General features: G+C 45.2%; 1 protein-coding gene across 1 annotated transcript in view; it reads left to right on the top strand.

Annotated features, from left to right (window-relative positions):
- Positions 1–22,899, top strand: part of sipa1l1 (signal-induced proliferation-associated 1 like 1) — a gene marked incomplete at both ends in the record, with an annotated part of 62,981 nt that overhangs the window by 19,060 nt on the left and 21,022 nt on the right. Inside the window, 4 exons of the mRNA XM_083643374.1 lie at positions 36–256; positions 6,173–6,271; positions 7,259–7,434; positions 21,528–21,869. Coding sequence (XP_083499500.1) covers positions 36–256; positions 6,173–6,271; positions 7,259–7,434; positions 21,528–21,869 — 838 coding nt within the window. The remainder of the gene's footprint in view (positions 1–35; positions 257–6,172; positions 6,272–7,258; positions 7,435–21,527; positions 21,870–22,899) is intronic.

Here is a 22,899-nt window from a genome sequence, read left to right as displayed (position 1 = left end):
AGTAAAATCTTATATTGTACCACCCCAAACCGCAGGCGAGCTGGAGGCCCTGCTGGCCATCTCCAACGACTTCCTGATCCTGTTGGAGCAGGAAGCCAAGGCCGTGGTGTTCAACTGTGCCACCAAGGACGTAATTGGCTGGACGCTGAGTAGCCCCGCCTCCATGAGGATCTTCTACCAGCGGGGAGAAGGCGTGTCCCTGAGGAGCGTCAGCAACAACACCGAGGATTTCAAAGAGGTTGTCAGGCGACTGGAGGTTAGAGGATACACACACACATGCACAAACACACCAAAACCTTACTTAAGTGATCATCTTAAATATTTTCATGTAAATAGATGTATGTTAAGTAAGGGTTAATGTACGACGAGGTGTACATTATCACTTTTTAAGGGACGACGCGAGAGGCGTGAACCGTCCGAGGCGAAGCCGAGGATGGTTGCCTCCGCGAAGTCCCTTAAAAAGTGATAATGTACACCTCGAAGTGCATTAACCCGCTTATACCATGGTCACTTGCCAACAAAACAATAAGACCAGTCATTTATATTTCCATGTGTAATAAATAAAGCAATCTAAATGGCTAAATGTCTGTTATTCATACTGTAAATCAGTCTTCCACGAAATAAAATAGTCCCTCCCACTATTCCACCACCCTCCGTTTTAAAGCCGACTCAAACGTTAACTTTATCACAGGAATGCAGGTTTAACGATGTTTTGCGTTCTACATTAAATGAAGACATTACCGTTTGGCAGCTTGCTTTATTTTGTATGATAGATACGTATTGGCCAAGTATATTAACATTTAAGAGCGATCGAGTTTCAGGAAGTAACACAGAGCAGCGGGGGCTGTATGTGGTGACATGCAGAGAGAACTCTCTGCGTTAAGCTTCTGGCATACTCTTCGCGCCCAGCCAAGCGCATAGGGCGCACGGCGATTATGACGACATCGCACGGGGCGTGTCGGGGGGCGAGGCCTGAGCGCAGCGCGGCGCGTCCATGGAGATGTTTCTATCAGCGCGTCGGTTTTGCTGCCTGTGCCTGTGAGATCTCCGTGGTAGGCTATCAGCGGATATCTGCTGTGATTGAGTCCTCACCGTCGTAAAGTCGCCTTCAAAGCATGCTGTTCGATTATAACGAACTAGTTGTGTGGCTTAGCCTTCCCAAATGTGGAGGGGTCGTTTTTTATAATTTAATACATAGAATTGGGAACGTTACATTCAATTTCATTCAGACTGCCTGGAGCCTGGAGCTGCGCACTGAGTATGTTCTGTTTTGGCCCGCGCAGAGTGCGCGCGCCCTCCTCTGAGCCCCGCCTCCAGCGCGTGCGCGAAGAGTATGCCAGAAGCTTGAAGCTTCTGGCATACTCTTCGCGCACGCGCTGGAGGCGGGGCTCCGAGGAGGGCGCACGCACTCTGCGCAGGCCAAAACAGAACATACTCAGTGCTCAGCTCGCTCCTCCAGGCAGTCTGAATGAAATTGAATGTAACGTTCCCAATTCTATGTATTAAATTCTAAAAAACGACCCTCAACATTTGGGAAGGCTAAGCCACACAACTAGTTCGCTATAATCGAACATCATGCTTCAAAGGTGACTTTACGACGGTGAGGACTCAATCACAGCAGATATCCGCTGATAGCCTACCACGGAGATCTCACAGGCACAGGCAGCAAAACCCGACGCGCTGATAGAAAAATCTCCATGGACGCGCCGCGCTGCGCTCAGGCCTCACCCCCCGACACGCCCCGTGCGATGACGTCATAATCGCCGTGCGCCCTATGCGCTTGGCTGGGCGCGAAGAGTATGCCAGAAGCTTTAACGTCTGCGGGTCTTATAAGACGTAAATGGCGCGAGGCAGGAGTAGAGTGAAAACTATCTGCTTTCAGTATGTTGGAGTCCAGGTATGTTTTGTACAAGGACGTCTCTCAGTGTGTTGCTGTTAACTGCCCATTGCGTTGTTTTCTTTTTGTTGATCTCGTCTTTTTCCTCTTTGACTTGATTTGTGCATAGCGGGTGGACCCCTTGATTTGTATCAGTGATAAGAGGCAGCGCGCGCTCTCCCAGAGCGCCTGGCTGCTGGTTGCTGCAAGTTGTAAACAGGAGGTTTGACAGTTGACAGCTGAGAGCTGAGAGCCCGGTTTCTGTCAGCTGACCAGAACAGAGCCGGCTTCTCTCAGGAGAGGGAATCTCCGAAACGAAAATTCTCTCTCTCTCTCTCTCTCTCTCTCTCTCTCTCTCTCTCTCTCTCTCTCTCTCTCTCTCTCTCTCTCTCTCTCTCTGTGTCAAAGGCCGGGCTCGTGCACGAGCGAGGGAAATATCCTCTTTGTCGCCGAGAAGAGCCTGGTGACGCGAGGTTAAAAATCTCCGAAACGAAAATCAAAATAGTAAATAAGAGTTATTTTTGATAAACTGAGCACACAGGGGTGATTTAAATACTTACTTTGACCGAGTCAATTTTTTTCTCAACATCCAAAATTGTCATATTAACCCTTAACAGGGGTATAGAGCTCAAACTGCTCTCCTGATAACACTGATGAAACTATGGCGCATTGATATGAACGGTGAACAGACCATTTAGCTAGGTGTCCATTATCACTGTACAATATCACTTTTTAATGGACACCTTGCAGCCAATCAGAATCGAGTATTCACTCAGACCATGGTATAAGTCACTATATATCACATACTGAGTTAACACAATGGTGATTGGCCCATTGATGGAAGCCTTTGCATTTTCAGTATTGCAGCATTTATTAACTGGGTGTCTATGGTGACACAGATGATGCAACAGTTTGAATCTCACCTGCAATTACCACCAAAGATGTTGCCAAAGACGACACAATGGAAATCTTCCAGATTATAATTTTCAGTGTAAAGATTGATACACAATGATTTTCATATGAATTTGAAATGTCAATTGGGATCCTTCCCTAATCAATAGACCCTTTTCACAGCAACTGTTTTGAGGTGGTAAAGCAGGAAGCAGTTCTATTCAATTTCGGTGTTCCAGTGCCAGGGCCCTCATGTCATTGGCTACACCTGCTTTACTTCCTGCTTTGCAACCTCAAAACAGTTGCTGTGAAAAGGGCTTATGGGAGTGACATACTGTAGTTTGTCAATATCAACAACAAGCATGATTTTATGACCAGTCACTGCAATCAAAATAAAACGGACTCCTTAATCATCTTAGCCTGATATAAGCCTGACTTCTCAACTCCAGTCTTACTCCAACTGATTTCCGTGGGGGAAATCCCCGAGGGGAATTTTTATTTTTTTCTAGAGACCAACAAGCTATACGCCTAAATCTAATCCAGTGGAGAGAACGCAAAAAAAAAAAAAAAATCCCTTTTGAATAAATGTCTTCAATAGCAGCGTCTATCTTGTCTCTAGCGGTCGCCATTCTTGTTCTTACTCCTCCTTGGTCCAGTGCACTTGACAGCAGCTGACGGTGTTAGTCCCCCTGTGGTGTTATTTGTTGGTGTTGATTGGCTAATCGTTAGTCCCCCTCGGCGCTCATTGGACAGAAAACTTTTTCAACAGGAGAAATCGCTATTGCATGTCATGATGCCAGACCAGAAGTCAACTCTGGGGAGTGGGCGGGGTCAAAGGTCTGGACCCAGGCAATAATAATCTGACTTTAACTGTTTCCCCGCCAGCGTAAAAAAAGAGTTGCCAGCCACTGCCAGCGTCTTTGATCATTTTCACTAATCTTTCAAAACCCACAGAATGTTTTGTTCTATAAATATGTAAAAACTGAATATCACAAAAGAAAGAAGAGAGCCTCTACTTTCATAGCTTCATCCATTCTTTAGTTATCAAAAATATATTTTTGTAAATGATCGTCAGGTACAGTACATGGGTCCTGAACCAAATCAAATGTCTCTGAGGGCGGATACTGACCGGTGTTACACTCAACTATGCAGCCCATATGATTTGGTTTCCCTTTCCGGCCAAACATGTCCATGGTCACAGCTTTCACTATAACACCGGTGCATGAGGCAGATTCACCCCGCTCTCAGGAGAGGGGGAGGGGGGGTCATGTACTTGTCTTGCCAGGCGCGTGATTGGTTCTCAATGTCTGGAGACGGAGCTCATCTACTCAAATTTACAAACTCACGACCTGGATTACTAAACTGCCAGAGAGGAGAAGTGACTTGGCTATGTTCGCCAGCGCCTGGTGAAAAAGAATCTTCAGCTTTGCATGGAGTCCGTGTTATCAGCGCGGCGGCTGGGTTAAAGCTGCAGTAAGCCTGGAGCTTTGCTGATGGGAGATTGTTGCTTTTCCTTTGCTTCCTGGTTTTGGTGGACCATCACCGTTGCTTCTTTGTAACCCGGGAAGTGCTGTGAGTAACAGCACCATCTGCCACATGACAGTGATTGGCGGGGACGCGTTGTCTCGGAAATGACGTTAGATAATGTCAGGAAAAGAGTTATGTAATTAACTAAGTAGTTGTCAAAGTACCTCAGCATAGAAACATACACAGCCACAATAGAGAGGTCAATAGACCCTCTCACAGCCTCTCCCACTGGGTGCTGTCTGACCCTTCACAGCCTCTCCCACTGGGTGCTGTCTGACCCTTCACAGCCTCTCCCACTGGGTGCTGTCTGACCCACTCACAGCCTCTCCCACTGGGTGCTGTCTGACCCTTCACAGCCTCTCCCACTGGGTGCTGTCTGCTGTCAGTCTGCTAGGGTGATGCTATTGGTGTGTCTATGTGCCAAAGCTGCCGTCTCATTACCGGTCTGAGCTCATGGAGAAGAAACGGATGGACAACAGACTCCTAATTGCACACATACGGGCGTGCACACACACACACACACACACACACACACACACACACTGAAGTGGCGCTAGCTCTTCCTTAGTTGTTTCCATGGTAACTGGTTAGAAAAAAATAAGCTATTTTCTTATGTAATCATTGATGCTTTTGAATACATCCATTTCCCCAGACTCTTCCCACGTTCAAATTGTGTGTGTGTGTGTGTGTGTGTGTGTGTGTGTGTGTGTGTGTGTGTGTGTGTGTGTGTGCGCGCGCAATTCTTTTATCCTGTATGCATGTAACCTGGCTTGAAAACCGTGGTTAAATCCACCATCCTCTTTGATTTGCACATGCATACAAATACATACACACACACACACACACACCAGAGTTATTTGGAGAGCTCGGGGAACAGTACTCTCATGTTGCATTTTATGCATCTGGCCTTAATCTTCAATCGTTTGGACGACCTCAGTGCCAGAGAGAGAGAGAGAGAGAGAGAGGGAAATCTCTCTTTCTCTCCCTCTGTCTAGTTTCTTTTTTACACTCTCTCCCTCTCCCATGTACACACAGCAAAGCATCAGAGCGTTCCTTCCTGCAACACAAGAATCTGCAGCATGCTTTATTCATGTTCCCTGTGGAGTTAGGCTTCTATAGAGGCTTTGCTAAAGTGGCAGCCTGTGTGTGTGTGTGTGTGTGTGTGTGTGTGTGTGTGTGTGTGTGTGTGTGTGTGTGTGTGTCTGTGTGTGTGTGTGTGTGTCTGTGTGTGTGTGTGTGTGTGTGTCTGTGTGTGTGTCTGTGTGTGTGTTTGCCCTTAGTGAGGGGGTATAACACTTATGGTGAAGCCCTAATTTGTCTTTATTTATAGTTGTAAAGCTCTCAGGGATCACTTTACAGTAGCTGAACAGATGAAGAGAACTGATTTTCCTATCCCTTTAGAAAGTAAACGGCATACACCCAAGACATTCAGTACGTACGCGCGCGCACAAACACACACACAATCTTGCAGTTTAAAGTTTCACTTGGTACCTGATTGTCTCCGCAAAATAGCACTGAAAACTGTTAGGGTCATATTTGTATGAAAAGTGTAGCAGTACTGTATGTCATTATGTAGTCAGCCAGTACAGTGAGATAAACAACATTACACATACCAGTAGAGCACAATACCAGAATACCAGTACAGTGAGATAAACAACATTACACGTGGAAAAATATAAGCCATTACATTTGTGGAAGATAAATATGATTGTATGAGTTCACATTTGTTTTTCTCTCTACCTCTCGCTCCTTCCATTTCCCCCCTCCTACATTCTTTCCCCCAATCTCTTCATTCTTGTTTGCTCCTTTTCTCGTCTCCCCTTCCACCTTTTCGTCTACCCTCTCTCTCCCCCCCCCCCCCCCCCCCCCCACCTGCAGTTCTTGACCAAGGGTTGTGAGACATCGGAACTGACGCTTCGTCGTAACGGCCTGGGTCAGCTGGGCTTCCACGTCAACTATGAGGGCATCGTGGCTGAGGTGACTGACTGGCTGCATGGATTGTTGTTGTTTTATTTGATCTTAAAGCAACTTGTGTATGTTTAGTTTTTGTAAATATACTAATCAGTATGGTCTGATGGAATGTGCTGCATTAGCGTCAGTCTACTGTTCTCCAATTTCTACCTTCCCAATTCCAATTCCCCCACAAGATTGTTTCTGCCAAAAGGTGTCACGCTGTCCCTGCTAGTGGTTTGTTATTATGTCCATTGTCTAGAGCTCAAACACCCACTCAGCCGGTTAACCGGGCACTTTAGTAGCAGGGCCTGTAAGAGTGGATGTTAGCATTATGCAACCAACTTCCCGATAAAGGCGAAGCACCTTTATCACGGTACGCTGAGAAGAAGTTCGTGGGTTCGAACCCCGGTCCATCCCACGTCCTTTCTGTGTGGAGTTTGCATGTTCTCCCTGTGTTCGTGTGGGTTTCCTCCCACCATCAAAGACATGTATGTTTAGGGTTAATCCTCCTGTCAAAGACATGCTAGGGTTAATACTCCTGTCAAATATGTATGCTAAGGTTAATACTCCTGTCAAATATGTATGTTAGGGTTAATAGTCCTGTCAAATACATGTATGTTAGGGTTAATACTCCATCTTAATAACATCTAGGGCAAGTGGACCCCAGGAAGAATAGCTGCTGCAATGCTGTACCTAATAAAACTTAAAACCTATCTACCTACCAGCCGTCCTCTGGACAGTCTGGGCGGTTTAGCTAGCGCTGGACAATAGCAACTCCCCAGCGCTGCGTGACGAGGGTGGCTACCTAACGATACCCTAACCAGTGAATTGTACAAGGGGCAAGAATATCTCCAGGGGTTGGTCAAGGTTCTTCCCTAGGGACAGGCACTGACTTCGTTTGTGGTTTAGCATCACCTCACCGCTAGGGTTTTTAGTTGGCCCATAAGTTGTAGCAGCTATGAGCAGCTATGGCAAAGCATCTGTAATACAATGAAACGCTCATGCCACTAGGTGGAGCCGTACGGCTACGCGTGGCAGGCGGGGCTGCGGCAGGGCAGCCGATTGGTGGAGATCTGCAAGGTTGCCGTAGCGACACTGACCCATGAGCAGATGATCGACCTGCTGAGGACCTCGGTGACGGTGCGCGTGACCATCATCCCGCCGCATGATGACGCCACACCGCGCAGGTGAGCGGGAGGGAGGCGGGTGGCTGCGTGTCTTGTCATTTAGTTTTTCTTTCTTTTCTTTCCTTTTCTTACTAATTGATTCTTTTTTGCGGGCCCAAAAAACCTCAAAAACCCAGAACAGAAGCCTTTATAGACTAGAGATTTAGTCAGACTGCATTACAGTAAAGTGATGTCATTTTCTGAACTTACCAGACTGTTCTACCCAGGCTGTTCTATTATTTGCCTCTTTACCCACTTAGTCATTATATCCACATTACTGATGATTATTTATCAACAATCTCATTGTGTAACTATTTTATGAAAGCACCAAGTTACAACTGAACTATTTTACTATATTGTGTATCGCCATTCAGCCTAAAAATACAGAGATATGATTTTTGGTTCATATCGCACAGCCCCTATACCTGTGGGGAATTATGCAGCCTTCCATAGACCCCTGCCAAGTGATGTGTGTCATTGCCGTCATACACACAACAGCCCACTTATCAAACTACAGTAACTAGTGTAGATCCCTCCACAGAGGCTGCTCACTTATCAAACTACAGTAACTAGTGTAGATCCCTCCACAGAGGCTGCTCACTTATCAAACTACAGTAACTAGTGTAAGTCTCTCCACAGAGGCTGCTCACTTATCAAACTACAGTAACTAGTGTAAATCCCTCCACAGAGGCTGCTCACTTATCAAACTACAGTAACTAGTGTAAATGCCTCCACAGAGGCTGCTCACTTATCAAACCACAGTAACTAGTGTAAATCCCTCCACAGAGGCTGCTCACTTATCAAACCACAGTAACTAGTGTAAATCCCTCCACAGAGGCTGCTCACTTATCAAACCACAGTAACTAGTGTAAATCTCTCCACAGAGGCTGCTCACTTATCAAACCACAGTAACTAGTGTAAATCCCTCCACAGAGGCTGCTCACTTATCAAACCACAGTAACTAGTGTAAATCCCTCCACAGAGGCTGCTCACTTATCAAACTACAGTAACTAGTGTAAATCCCTCCACAGAGGCTGCTCACTTATCAAACTACAGTAACTAGTGTAAATCCCTCCACAGAGGCTGCTCACTTATCAAACTACAGTAACTAGTGTAAATGCCTCCACAGAGGCTGCTCACTTATCAAACTACAGTAACTAGTGTAAATCCCTCCACAGAGGCTGCTCACTTATCAAACCACAGTAACTAGTGTAAATCCCTCCACAGAGGCTGCTCACTTATCAAACTACAGTAACTAGTGTAAATGCCTCCACAGAGGCTGCTCACTTATCAAACCACAGTAACTAGTGTAAATCCCTCCACAGAGGCTGCTCACTTATCAAACCACAGTAACTAGTGTAAATCCCTCCACAGAGGCTGCTCACTTATCAAACTACAGTAACTAGTGTAAATCTCTCCACAGAGGCTGCTCACTTATCAAACTACAGTAACTAGTGTAAATGCCTCCACAGAGGCTGCTCACTTATCAAACCACAGTAACTAGTGTAAATCCCTCCACAGAGGCTGCTCACTTATCAAACTACAGTAACTAGTGTAAGTCTCTCCACAGAGGCTGCTCACTTATCAAACCACAGTAACTAGTGTAAATGCCTCCACAGAGGCTGCTCACTTATCAAACTACAGTAACTAGTGTAAATCCCTCCACATAGGCTGCTCACTTATCAAACCACAGTAACTAGTGTAAATCCCTCCACAGAGGCTGCTCACTTATCAAACCACAGTAACTAGTGTAAATCTCTCCACAGAGGCTGCTCACTTATCAAACCACAGTAACTAGTGTAAATGCCTCCACAGAGGCTGCTCACTTATCAAACCACAGTAACTAGTGTAAATGCCTCCACAGAGGCTGCTCACTTATCAAACTACAGTAACTAGTGTAGATCCCTCCACAGAGGCTGCTCACTTATCAAACCACAGTAACTAGTGTAAATCCCTCCACAGAGGCTGCTCACTTATCAAACCACAGTAACTAGTGTAGATCCCTCCACAGAGGCTGCTCACTTATCAAACCACAGTAACTAGTGTAAATCCCTCCACAGAGGCTGCTCACTTATCAAACCACAGTAACTAGTGTAAATCTCTCCACAGAGGCTGCTCACTTATCAAACCACAGTAACTAGTGTAAATCCCTCCACAGAGGCTGCTCACTTATCAAACTACAGTAACTAGTGTAAATCTCTCCACAGAGGCTGCTCACTTATCAAACTACAGTAACTAGTGTAAATCCCTCCACAGAGGCTGCTCACTTATCAAACCACAGTAACTAGTGTAAATCCCTCCACAGAGGCTGCTCACTTATCAAACCACAGTAACTAGTGTAGATCCCTCCACAGAGGCTGCTCACTTATCAAACCACAGTAACTAGTGTAAATCCCTCCACAGAGGCTGCTCACTTATCAAACCACAGTAACTAGTGTAAATCCCTCCACAGAGGCTGCTCACTTATCAAACCACAGTAACTAGTGTAAATCCCTCCACAGAGGCTGCTCACTTATCAAACCACAGTAACTAGTGTAAATCCCTCCACAGAGGCTGCTCACTTATCAAACCACAGTAACTAGTGTAAATCCCTCCACAGAGGCTGCTCACTTATCAAACCACAGTAACTAGTGTAAATCCCTCCACAGAGGCTGCTCACTTATCAAACCACAGTAACTAGTGTAGATCCCTCCACAGAGGCTGCTCACTTATCAAACCACAGTAACTAGTGTAGATCTCTCCACAGAGGCTGCTCACTTATCAAACCACAGTAACTAGTGTAAATCCCTCCACAGAGGCTGCTCACTTATCAAACTACAGTAACTAGTGTAAGTCTCTCCACAGAGGCTGCTCACTTATCAAACTACAGTAACTAGTGTAAATCCCTCCACAGAGGCTGCTCACTTATCAAACTACAGTAACTAGTGTAAATGCCTCCACAGAGGCTGCTCACTTATCAAACCACAGTAACTAGTGTAAATCCCTCCACAGAGGCTGCTCACTTATCAAACCACAGTAACTAGTGTAAATCCCTCCACAGAGGCTGCTCACTTATCAAACCACAGTAACTAGTGTAAATCTCTCCACAGAGGCTGCTCACTTATCAAACCACAGTAACTAGTGTAAATCCCTCCACAGAGGCTGCTCACTTATCAAACCACAGTAACTAGTGTAAATCCCTCCACAGAGGCTGCTCACTTATCAAACTACAGTAACTAGTGTAAATCCCTCCACAGAGGCTGCTCACTTATCAAACTACAGTAACTAGTGTAAATCCCTCCACAGAGGCTGCTCACTTATCAAACTACAGTAACTAGTGTAAATGCCTCCACAGAGGCTGCTCACTTATCAAACTACAGTAACTAGTGTAAATCCCTCCACAGAGGCTGCTCACTTATCAAACCACAGTAACTAGTGTAAATCCCTCCACAGAGGCTGCTCACTTATCAAACCACAGTAACTAGTGTAAATCCCTCCACAGAGGCTGCTCACTTATCAAACTACAGTAACTAGTGTAAATCTCTCCACAGAGGCTGCTCACTTATCAAACTACAGTAACTAGTGTAAATGCCTCCACAGAGGCTGCTCACTTATCAAACCACAGTAACTAGTGTAAATCCCTCCACAGAGGCTGCTCACTTATCAAACTACAGTAACTAGTGTAAATCTCTCCACAGAGGCTGCTCACTTATCAAACCACAGTAACTAGTGTAAATCCCTCCACAGAGGCTGCTCACTTATCAAACCACAGTAACTAGTGTAAGTCTCTCCACAGAGGCTGCTCACTTATCAAACCACAGTAACTAGTGTAAATCCCTCCACAGAGGCTGCTCACTTATCAAACCACAGTAACTAGTGTAAATGCCTCCACAGAGGCTGCTCACTTATCAAACTACAGTAACTAGTGTAAATCCCTCCACATAGGCTGCTCACTTATCAAACCACAGTAACTAGTGTAAATCCCTCCACAGAGGCTGCTCACTTATCAAACCACAGTAACTAGTGTAAATCTCTCCACAGAGGCTGCTCACTTATCAAACCACAGTAACTAGTGTAAATGCCTCCACAGAGGCTGCTCACTTATCAAACCACAGTAACTAGTGTAAATGCCTCCACAGAGGCTGCTCACTTATCAAACTACAGTAACTAGTGTAGATCCCTCCACAGAGGCTGCTCACTTATCAAACCACAGTAACTAGTGTAAATCCCTCCACAGAGGCTGCTCACTTATCAAACCACAGTAACTAGTGTAGATCCCTCCACAGAGGCTGCTCACTTATCAAACCACAGTAACTAGTGTAAATCCCTCCACAGAGGCTGCTCACTTATCAAACCACAGTAACTAGTGTAAATCTCTCCACAGAGGCTGCTCACTTATCAAACCACAGTAACTAGTGTAAATCCCTCCACAGAGGCTGCTCACTTATCAAACTACAGTAACTAGTGTAAATCTCTCCACAGAGGCTGCTCACTTATCAAACTACAGTAACTAGTGTAAATCCCTCCACAGAGGCTGCTCACTTATCAAACCACAGTAACTAGTGTAAATCCCTCCACAGAGGCTGCTCACTTATCAAACCACAGTAACTAGTGTAGATCCCTCCACAGAGGCTGCTCACTTATCAAACCACAGTAACTAGTGTAAATCCCTCCACAGAGGCTGCTCACTTATCAAACCACAGTAACTAGTGTAAATCCCTCCACAGAGGCTGCTCACTTATCAAACCACAGTAACTAGTGTAAATCCCTCCACAGAGGCTGCTCACTTATCAAACCACAGTAACTAGTGTAAATCCCTCCACAGAGGCTGCTCACTTATCAAACCACAGTAACTAGTGTAAATCCCTCCACAGAGGCTGCTCACTTATCAAACCACAGTAACTAGTGTAAATCCCTCCACAGAGGCTGCTCACTTATCAAACCACAGTAACTAGTGTAGATCCCTCCACAGAGGCTGCTCACTTATCAAACCACAGTAACTAGTGTAAATCCCTCCACAGAGGCTGCTCACTTATCAAACCACAGTAACTAGTGTAAATCTCTCCACAGAGGCTGCTCACTTATCAAACCACAGTAACTAGTGTAAATCCCTCCACAGAGGCTGCTCACTTATCAAACTACAGTAACTAGTGTAAATCTCTCCACAGAGGCTGCTCACTTATCAAACTACAGTAACTAGTGTAAATCCCTCCACAGAGGCTGCTCACTTATCAAACTACAGTAACTAGTGTAAATCCCTCCACAGAGGCTGCTCACTTATCAAACTACAGTAACTAGTGTAAATCTCTCCACAGAGGCTGCTCACTTATCAAACTACAGTAACTAGTGTAAATCCCTCCACAGAGGCTGCTCACTTATCAAACCACAGTAACTAGTGTAAATGCCTCCACAGAGGCTGCTCACTTATCAAACCACAGTAACTAGTGTAAATGCCTCCACAGAGGCTGCTCACTTATCAAACCACAGTAACTAGTGTAAATGCCTCCACAGAGGCTGCTCACTTATCAAACTACAGTAACTAGTGTAAATGCCTCCACAGAGGCTGCTCACTTATCAAACTACAGTAACTAGTGTAAATGCCTCCACAGAGGCTGCTCACTTATCAAACTACAGTAACTAGTGTAAATGCCTCCACAGAGGCTGCTCACTTATCAAACTACAGTAACTAGTGTAAATGCCTCCACAGAGGCTGCTCACTTATCAAACCACAGTAACTAGTGTAGATCCCTCCACAGAGGCTGCTCACTTATCAAACCACAGTAACTAGTGTAAATCCCTCCACAGAGGCTGCTCACTTATCAAACTACAGTAACTAGTGTAAATCTCTCCACAGAGGCTGCTCACTTATCAAACTACAGTAACTAGTGTAAATCTCTCCACAGAGGCTGCTCACTTATCAAACTACAGTAACTAGTGTAAATGCCTCCACAGAGGCTGCCCACTTATCAAACCACAGTAACTAGTGTAAATCCCTCCACAGAGGCTGCTCACTTATCAAACTACAGTAACTAGTGTAAATCTCTCCACAGAGGCTGCTCACTTATCAAACCACAGTAACTAGTGTAAATGCCTCCACAGAGGCTGCTCACTTATCAAACCACAGTAACTAGTGTAAATGCCTCCACAGAGGCTGCTCACTTATCAAACCACAGTAACTAGTGTAAATGCCTCCACAGAGGCTGCTCACTTATCAAACTACAGTAACTAGTGTAAATGCCTCCACAGAGGCTGCTCACTTATCAAACTACAGTAACTAGTGTAAATCCCTCCACAGAGGCTGCCCACTTATCAAACCACAGTAACTAGTGTAAATCCCTCCACAGAGGCTGCTCACTTATCAAACTACAGTAACTAGTGTAAATCTCTCCACAGAGGCTGCTCACTTATCAAACTACAGTAACTAGTGTAAATGCCTCCACAGAGGCTGCTCACTTATCAAACTACAGTAACTAGTGTAAATGCCTCCACAGAGGCTGCTCACTTATCAAACTACAGTAACTAGTGTAAATGCCTCCACAGAGGCTGCTCACTTATCAAACTACAGTAACTAGTGTAAATGCCTCCACAGAGGCTGCTCACTTATCAAACCACAGTAACTAGTGTAGATCTCTCCACAGAGGCTGCTCACTTATCAAACCACAGTAACTAGTGTAAATCCCTCCACAGAGGCTGCTCACTTATCAAACCACAGTAACTAGTGTAAATCTCTCCACAGAGGCTGCTCACTTATCAAACCACAGTAACTAGTGTAGATCTCTCCACAGAGGCTGCTCACTTATCAAACCACAGTAACTAGTGTAAATGCCTCCACAGAGGCTGCTCACTTATCAAACCACAGTAACTAGTGTAAGTCTCTCCACAGAGGCTGCTCACTTATCAAACCACAGTAACTAGTGTAAATGCCTCCACAGAGGCTGCTCACTTATCAAACCACAGTAACTAGTGTAAGTCTCTCCACAGAGGCTGCTCACTTATCAAACCACAGTAACTAGTGTAAGTCTCTCCACAGAGGCTGCTCACTTATCAAACCACAGTAACTAGTGTAGATCTCTCCACAGAGGCTGCTCACTTATCAAACCACAGTAACTAGTGTAAATGCCTCCACAGAGGCTGCTCACTTATCAAACCACAGTAACTAGTGTAGATCCCTCCACAGAGGCTGCTCACTTATCAAACCACAGTAACTAGTGTAAATCCCTCCACAGAGGCTGCTCACTTATCAAACCACAGTAACTAGTGTAAATGCCTCCACAGAGGCTGCTCACTTATCAAACCACAGTAACTAGTGTAAATCCCTCCACAGAGGCTGCTCACTTATCAAACTACAGTAACTAGTGTAAATGCCTCCACAGAGGCTGCTCACTTATCAAACCACAGTAACTAGTGTAAATCTCTCCACAGAGGCTGCCCACTTATCAAACTACAGTAACTAGTGTAAATCTCTCCACAGAGGCTGCTCACTTATCAAACTACAGTAACTAGTGTAAATGCCTCCACAGAGGCTGCTCACTTATCAAACTACAGTAACTAGTGTAAATGCCTCCACAGAGGCTGCTCACTTATCAAACTACAGTAACTAGTGTAAATGCCTCCACAGAGGCTGCTCACTTATCAAACCACAGTAACTAGTGTAAATCCCTCCACAGAGGCTGCTCACTTATCAAACCACAGTAACTAGTGTAAATCCCTCCACAGAGGCTGCTCACTTATCAAACCACAGTAACTAGTGTAAATCCCTCCACAGAGGCTGCTCACTTATCAAACTACAGTAACTAGTGTAAATCTCTCCACAGAGGCTGCTCACTTATCAAACTACAGTAACTAGTGTAAATCTCTCCACAGAGGCTGCTCACTTATCAAACTACAGTAACTAGTGTAAATGCCTCCACAGAGGCTGCCCACTTATCAAACCACAGTAACTAGTGTAAATCCCTCCACAGAGGCTGCTCACTTATCAAACTACAGTAACTAGTGTAAATCTCTCCACAGAGGCTGCTCACTTATCAAACTACAGTAACTAGTGTAAATGCCTCCACAGAGGCTGCTCACTTATCAAACTACAGTAACTAGTGTAAATGCCTCCACAGAGGCTGCTCACTTATCAAACTACAGTAACTAGTGTAAATCCCTCCACATAGGCTGCTCACTTATCAAACCACAGTAACTAGTGTAAATCCCTCCACAGAGGCTGCTCACTTATCAAACTACAGTAACTAGTGTAAATGCCTCCACAGAGGCTGCTCACTTATCAAACTACAGTAACTAGTGTAAATGCCTCCACAGAGGCTGCTCACTTATCAAACCACAGTAACTAGTGTAGATCTCTCCACAGAGGCTGCTCACTTATCAAACCACAGTAACTAGTGTAAATGCCTCCACAGAGGCTGCTCACTTATCAAACCACAGTAACTAGTGTAAATGCCTCCACAGAGGCTGCTCACTTATCAAACCACAGTAACTAGTGTAAATGCCTCCACAGAGGCTGCTCACTTATCAAACTACAGTAACTAGTGTAAATGCCTCCACAGAGGCTGCTCACTTATCAAACTACAGTAACTAGTGTAAATGCCTCCACAGAGGCTGCTCACTTATCAAACTACAGTAACTAGTGTAAATGCCTCCACAGAGGCTGCTCACTTATCAAACTACAGTAACTAGTGTAAATGCCTCCACAGAGGCTGCTCACTTATCAAACCACAGTAACTAGTGTAGATCCCTCCACAGAGGCTGCTCACTTATCAAACCACAGTAACTAGTGTAAATCCCTCCACAGAGGCTGCTCACTTATCAAACTACAGTAACTAGTGTAAATCTCTCCACAGAGGCTGCTCACTTATCAAACTACAGTAACTAGTGTAAATCTCTCCACAGAGGCTGCTCACTTATCAAACTACAGTAACTAGTGTAAATCCCTCCACAGAGGCTGCCCACTTATCAAACCACAGTAACTAGTGTAAATCCCTCCACAGAGGCTGCTCACTTATCAAACTACAGTAACTAGTGTAAATCTCTCCACAGAGGCTGCTCACTTATCAAACTACAGTAACTAGTGTAAATGCCTCCACAGAGGCTGCTCACTTATCAAACTACAGTAACTAGTGTAAATGCCTCCACAGAGGCTGCTCACTTATCAAACTACAGTAACTAGTGTAAATGCCTCCACAGAGGCTGCTCACTTATCAAACTACAGTAACTAGTGTAAATGCCTCCACAGAGGCTGCTCACTTATCAAACCACAGTAACTAGTGTAGATCTCTCCACAGAGGCTGCTCACTTATCAAACCACAGTAACTAGTGTAAATCCCTCCACAGAGGCTGCTCACTTATCAAACCACAGTAACTAGTGTAAATCTCTCCACAGAGGCTGCTCACTTATCAAACCACAGTAACTAGTGTAGATCTCTCCACAGAGGCTGCTCACTTATCAAACCACAGTAACTAGTGTAAATGCCTCCACAGAGGCTGCTCACTTATCAAACCACAGTAACTAGTGTAAGTCTCTCCACAGAGGCTGCTCACTTATCAAACCACAGTAACTAGTGTAAATGCCTCCACAGAGGCTGCTCACTTATCAAACCACAGTAACTAGTGTAAGTCTCTCCACAGAGGCTGCTCACTTATCAAACCACAGTAACTAGTGTAAGTCTCTCCACAGAGGCTGCTCACTTATCAAACCACAGTAACTAGTGTAGATCTCTCCACAGAGGCTGCTCACTTATCAAACCACAGTAACTAGTGTAAATGCCTCCACAGAGGCTGCTCACTTATCAAACCACAGTAACTAGTGTAGATCCCTCCACAGAGGCTGCTCACTTATCAAACCACAGTAACTAGTGTAAATCCCTCCACAGAGGCTGCTCACTTATCAAACCACAGTAACTAGTGTAAATGCCTCCACAGAGGCTGCTCACTTATCAAACCACAGTAACTAGTGTAAATCCCTCCACAGAGGCTGCTCACTTATCAAACTACAGTAACTAGTGTAAATGCCTCCACAGAGGCTGCTCACTTATCAAACCACAGTAACTAGTGTAAATCTCTCCACAGAGGCTGCCCACTTATCAAACTACAGTAACTAGTGTAAATCTCTCCACAGAGGCTGCTCACTTATCAAACTACAGTAACTAGTGTAAATGCCTCCACAGAGGCTGCTCACTTATCAAACTACAGTAACTAGTGTAAATGCCTCCACAGAGGCTGCTCACTTATCAAACTACAGTAACTAGTGTAAATGCCTCCACAGAGGCTGCTCACTTATCAAACCACAGTAACTAGTGTAAATCCCTCCACAGAGGCTGCTCACTTATCAAACCACAGTAACTAGTGTAAATCCCTCCACAGAGGCTGCTCACTTATCAAACCACAGTAACTAGTGTAAATCCCTCCACAGAGGCTGCTCACTTATCAAACTACAGTAACTAGTGTAAATCTCTCCACAGAGGCTGCTCACTTATCAAACTACAGTAACTAGTGTAAATCTCTCCACAGAGGCTGCTCACTTATCAAACTACAGTAACTAGTGTAAATCCCTCCACAGAGGCTGCCCACTTATCAAACCACAGTAACTAGTGTAAATCCCTCCACAGAGGCTGCTCACTTATCAAACTACAGTAACTAGTGTAAATCTCTCCACAGAGGCTGCTCACTTATCAAACTACAGTAACTAGTGTAAATGCCTCCACAGAGGCTGCTCACTTATCAAACTACAGTAACTAGTGTAAATGCCTCCACAGAGGCTGCTCACTTATCAAACTACAGTAACTAGTGTAAATGCCTCCACAGAGGCTGCTCACTTATCAAACTACAGTAACTAGTGTAAATGCCTCCACAGAGGCTGCTCACTTATCAAACCACAGTAACTAGTGTAGATCTCTCCACAGAGGCTGCTCACTTATCAAACCACAGTAACTAGTGTAAATCCCTCCACAGAGGCTGCTCACTTATCAAACCACAGTAACTAGTGTAAATCCCTCCACAGAGGCTGCTCACTTATCAAACCACAGTAACTAGTGTAAATCCCTCCACAGAGGCTGCTCACTTATCAAACTACAGTAACTAGTGTAAATGCCTCCACAGAGGCTGCTCACTTATCAAACCACAGTAACTAGTGTAAATCTCTCCACAGAGGCTGCTCACTTATCAAACCACAGTAACTAGTGTAGATCTCTCCACAGAGGCTGCTCACTTATCAAACCACAGTAACTAGTGTAAATGCCTCCACAGAGGCTGCTCACTTATCAAACCACAGTAACTAGTGTAAGTCTCTCCACAGAGGCTGCTCACTTATCAAACCACAGTAACTAGTGTAAATGCCTCCACAGAGGCTGCTCACTTATCAAACCACAGTAACTAGTGTAAGTCTCTCCACAGAGGCTGCTCACTTATCAAACCACAGTAACTAGTGTAGATCTCTCCACAGAGGCTGCTCACTTATCAAACCACAGTAACTAGTGTAAATGCCTCCACAGAGGCTGCTCACTTATCAAACCACAGTAACTAGTGTAGATCCCTCCACAGAGGCTGCTCACTTATCAAACCACAGTAACTAGTGTAAATCCCTCCACAGAGGCTGCTCACTTATCAAACCACAGTAACTAGTGTAAATGCCTCCACAGAGGCTGCTCACTTATCAAACCACAGTAACTAGTGTAAATCCCTCCACAGAGGCTGCTCACTTATCAAACTACAGTAACTAGTGTAAATGCCTCCACAGAGGCTGCTCACTTATCAAACCACAGTAACTAGTGTAAATCTCTCCACAGAGGCTGCCCACTTATCAAACTACAGTAACTAGTGTAGATCCCTCCACAGAGGCTGCTCACTTATCAAACTACAGTAACTAGTGTAAATGCCTCCACAGAGGCTGCTCACTTATCAAACTACAGTAACTAGTGTAAATGCCTCCACAGAGGCTGCTCACTTATCAAACTACAGTAACTAGTGTAAATCCCTCCACAGAGGCTGCTCACTTATCAAACCACAGTAACTAGTGTAAATCCCTCCACAGAGGCTGCTCACTTATCAAACCACAGTAACTAGTGTAAATCCCTCCACAGAGGCTGCTCACTTATCAAACCACAGTAACTAGTGTAAATCCCTCCACAGAGGCTGCTCACTTATCAAACCACAGTAACTAGTGTAAATCCCTCCACAGAGGCTGCTCACTTATCAAACTACAGTAACTAGTGTAAATCCCTCCACAGAGGCTGCTCACTTATCAAACCACAGTAACTAGTGTAAATCCCTCCACAGAGGCTGCTCACTTATCAAACCACAGTAACTAGTGTAAATCCCTCCACAGAGGCTGCTCACTTATCAAACTACAGTAACTAGTGTAAATCTCTCCACAGAGGCTGCTCACTTATCAAACCACAGTAACTAGTGTAAATCCCTCCACAGAGGCTGCTCACTTATCAAACTACAGTAACTAGTGTAAATCCCTCCACAGAGGCTGCTCACTTATCAAACTACAGTAACTAGTGTAAATCCCTCCACATAGGCTGCTCACTTATCAAACCACAGTAACTAGTGTAAATCCCTCCACAGAGGCTGCTCACTTATCAAACCACAGTAACTAGTGTAAATCCCTCCACAGAGGCTGCTCACTTATCAAACTACAGTAACTAGTGTAAATCCCTCCACAGAGGCTGCTCACTTATCAAACCACAGTAACTAGTGTAAATCCCTCCACAGAGGCTGCTCACTTATCAAACCACAGTAACTAGTGTAAATCCCTCCACATAGGCTGCTCACTTATCAAACCACAGTAACTAGTGTAAATCCCTCCACAGAGGCTGCTCACTTATCAAACCACAGTAACTAGTGTAAATCCCTCCACAGAGGCTGCTCACTTATCAAACTACAGTAACTAGTGTAAATCCCTCCACAGAGGCTGCTCACTTATCAAACCACAGTAACTAGTGTAAATGCCTCCACAGAGGCTGCTCACTTATCAAACCACAGTAACTAGTGTAAATCTCTCCACAGAGGCTGCCCACTTATCAAACTACAGTAACTAGTGTAGATCCCTCCACAGAGGCTGCTCACTTATCAAACTACAGTAACTAGTGTAAATGCCTCCACAGAGGCTGCTCACTTATCAAACTACAGTAACTAGTGTAAATGCCTCCACAGAGGCTGCTCACTTATCAAACTACAGTAACTAGTGTAAATGCCTCCACAGAGGCTGCTCACTTATCAAACTACAGTAACTAGTGTAAATCCCTCCACAGAGGCTGCTCACTTATCAAACCACAGTAACTAGTGTAAATCCCTCCACAGAGGCTGCTCACTTATCAAACCACAGTAACTAGTGTAAATCCCTCCACAGAGGCTGCTCACTTATCAAACCACAGTAACTAGTGTAAATCCCTCCACAGAGGCTGCTCACTTATCAAACCACAGTAACTAGTGTAAATCCCTCCACAGAGGCTGCTCACTTATCAAACTACAGTAACTAGTGTAAATCTCTCCACAGAGGCTGCTCACTTATCAAACCACAGTAACTAGTGTAAATCCCTCCACAGAGGCTGCTCACTTATCAAACTACAGTAACTAGTGTAAATCCCTCCACAGAGGCTGCTCACTTATCAAACTACAGTAACTAGTGTAAATCCCTCCACAGAGGCTGCTCACTTATCAAACCACAGTAACTAGTGTAAATCCCTCCACAGAGGCTGCTCACTTATCAAACTACAGTAACTAGTGTAAATCCCTCCACAGAGGCTGCTCACTTATCAAACCACAGTAACTAGTGTAAATCCCTCCACAGAGGCTGCTCACTTATCAAACCACAGTAACTAGTGTAAATCCCTCCACATAGGCTGCTCACTTATCAAACCACAGTAACTAGTGCAAATCCCTCCACAGAGGCTGCTCACTTATCAAACCACAGTAACTAGTGTAAATCCCTCCACAGAGGCTGCTCACTTATCAAACTACAGTAACTAGTGTAAATCCCTCCACAGAGGCTGCTCACTTATCAAACCACAGTAACTAGTGTAAGTCTCTCCACAGAGGCTGCTCACTTATCAAACTACAGTAACTAGTGTAAGTCTCTCCACAGAGGCTGCTCACTTATCAAACCACAGTAACTAGTGTAAATCCCTCCACAGAGGCTGCTCGGAGCTCTACCGCATGCCAGTGGTGGAGTACAAGGGCAGCGGCGGTGAGGGTGGCTCCTTCGATTACAAGTTCCCCTTCCGCAGCAACAACAACAAGTGGCAGCGGACGTCCAGCAGCCCGCAGCAGTCTCTGACCGCCTCGCCCCAGCCCCACCAGCCCAACAGGGCCGTCAGCCTGGGCAGCTCGGCCACCTCGCCCCAGCCCCACCAGCCCAACAGGGCCGTCAGCCTGGGCAGCACGGTGGGCAAGACCCTGTCCGCAGAGAGGCTGGAGAGAGCCGCCGTCATCCCCCGCAGCGTCAGCAGCGACGGACGGCCCCTCGATACCAAGAGGTAAGGCCCCTTTGGAGGTTTACTTCAAGTCGAGCTGAAATGGCATTTCCATGGTGATGTGATTCCTTATCATGACATATACCGACTGAAACAGGGTAGAGAGGCGGGACATAAATAAACATAAATAAATTGACATAAATTGTAAACTGCACTACACCCTCGCACCACTGTGCACCGAACTGATACATCTGGCGCTGTGGAGCAGTTGAACCCAAAATGACATAGCCGAAGAAGGCTGTGATTGAGCTTAAACTTAGTTACTGGCATGTGAATACATGTGAAACTACGCAATATTTGGGAATACCATGGCATCAAAATCTTGTATAACAATATTGTGTCGGAGGTGACACCTCTGACAACTTAGTAGCGCTAACATTGACGCTAGCGTTAGCTCCTTCACTAGCTAGGTTAGCATGACAGTGGTGAGCTCAAACACAGCCTTCTTCGACTGTGTCATTTCGGGTTCAACTGCTCCACAGCGGCAGATGTATCGGTCCGGTGCTCAGTGGTGCGAGGGTGTAGTGCAGTTTACAATCCAATCAAAAGACCATCGGCTGCGCTTCCTTGAATATGGAGGATTTAAGACTCGATCCAGTTGCTGTAGCCCTTTTTTTGAATCCTGTACACAATCATCTGCCCATTTATCGATGTGATCAAACGAAATTGGTGTGACAGAACCATAGGACAGAACTCAAACTTTGAGTCTACTGCTCCCATGTTCAGACAGGGGTTTGGATGAGAGTCTCGTTGCGTTCCCAACCAGCGGGTGACGTCATCCCACGATGGCCGTGCTGTGAATAAGGTCTACAGAGACTTATTTAAGACTATCCCTTTTATTGGGTGCTGCTTTTACGCATGTGCATGTCTCATTTGTAGGTTTCTGGCACAGCGTACGGTGGCCTGTAAGTGACACAAATTATGAATTCACATTATTGACAACAGAGCAGTGAGCTAGATAATTAGAGCAGAGATCAAGGTTCAAGGTGATCTGTATTTGAGGTACAGCCAGCAGTAACATAAACCATCAAAC

This window comes from Poromitra crassiceps, assembly GCF_964638095.1.
Source record: "Poromitra crassiceps genome assembly, chromosome: 9".
NCBI classification, from domain to species: Eukaryota; Metazoa; Chordata; class Actinopteri; order Beryciformes; family Melamphaidae; genus Poromitra; species Poromitra crassiceps.
This window is presented reverse-complemented; position numbering and strand designations above follow the sequence as displayed.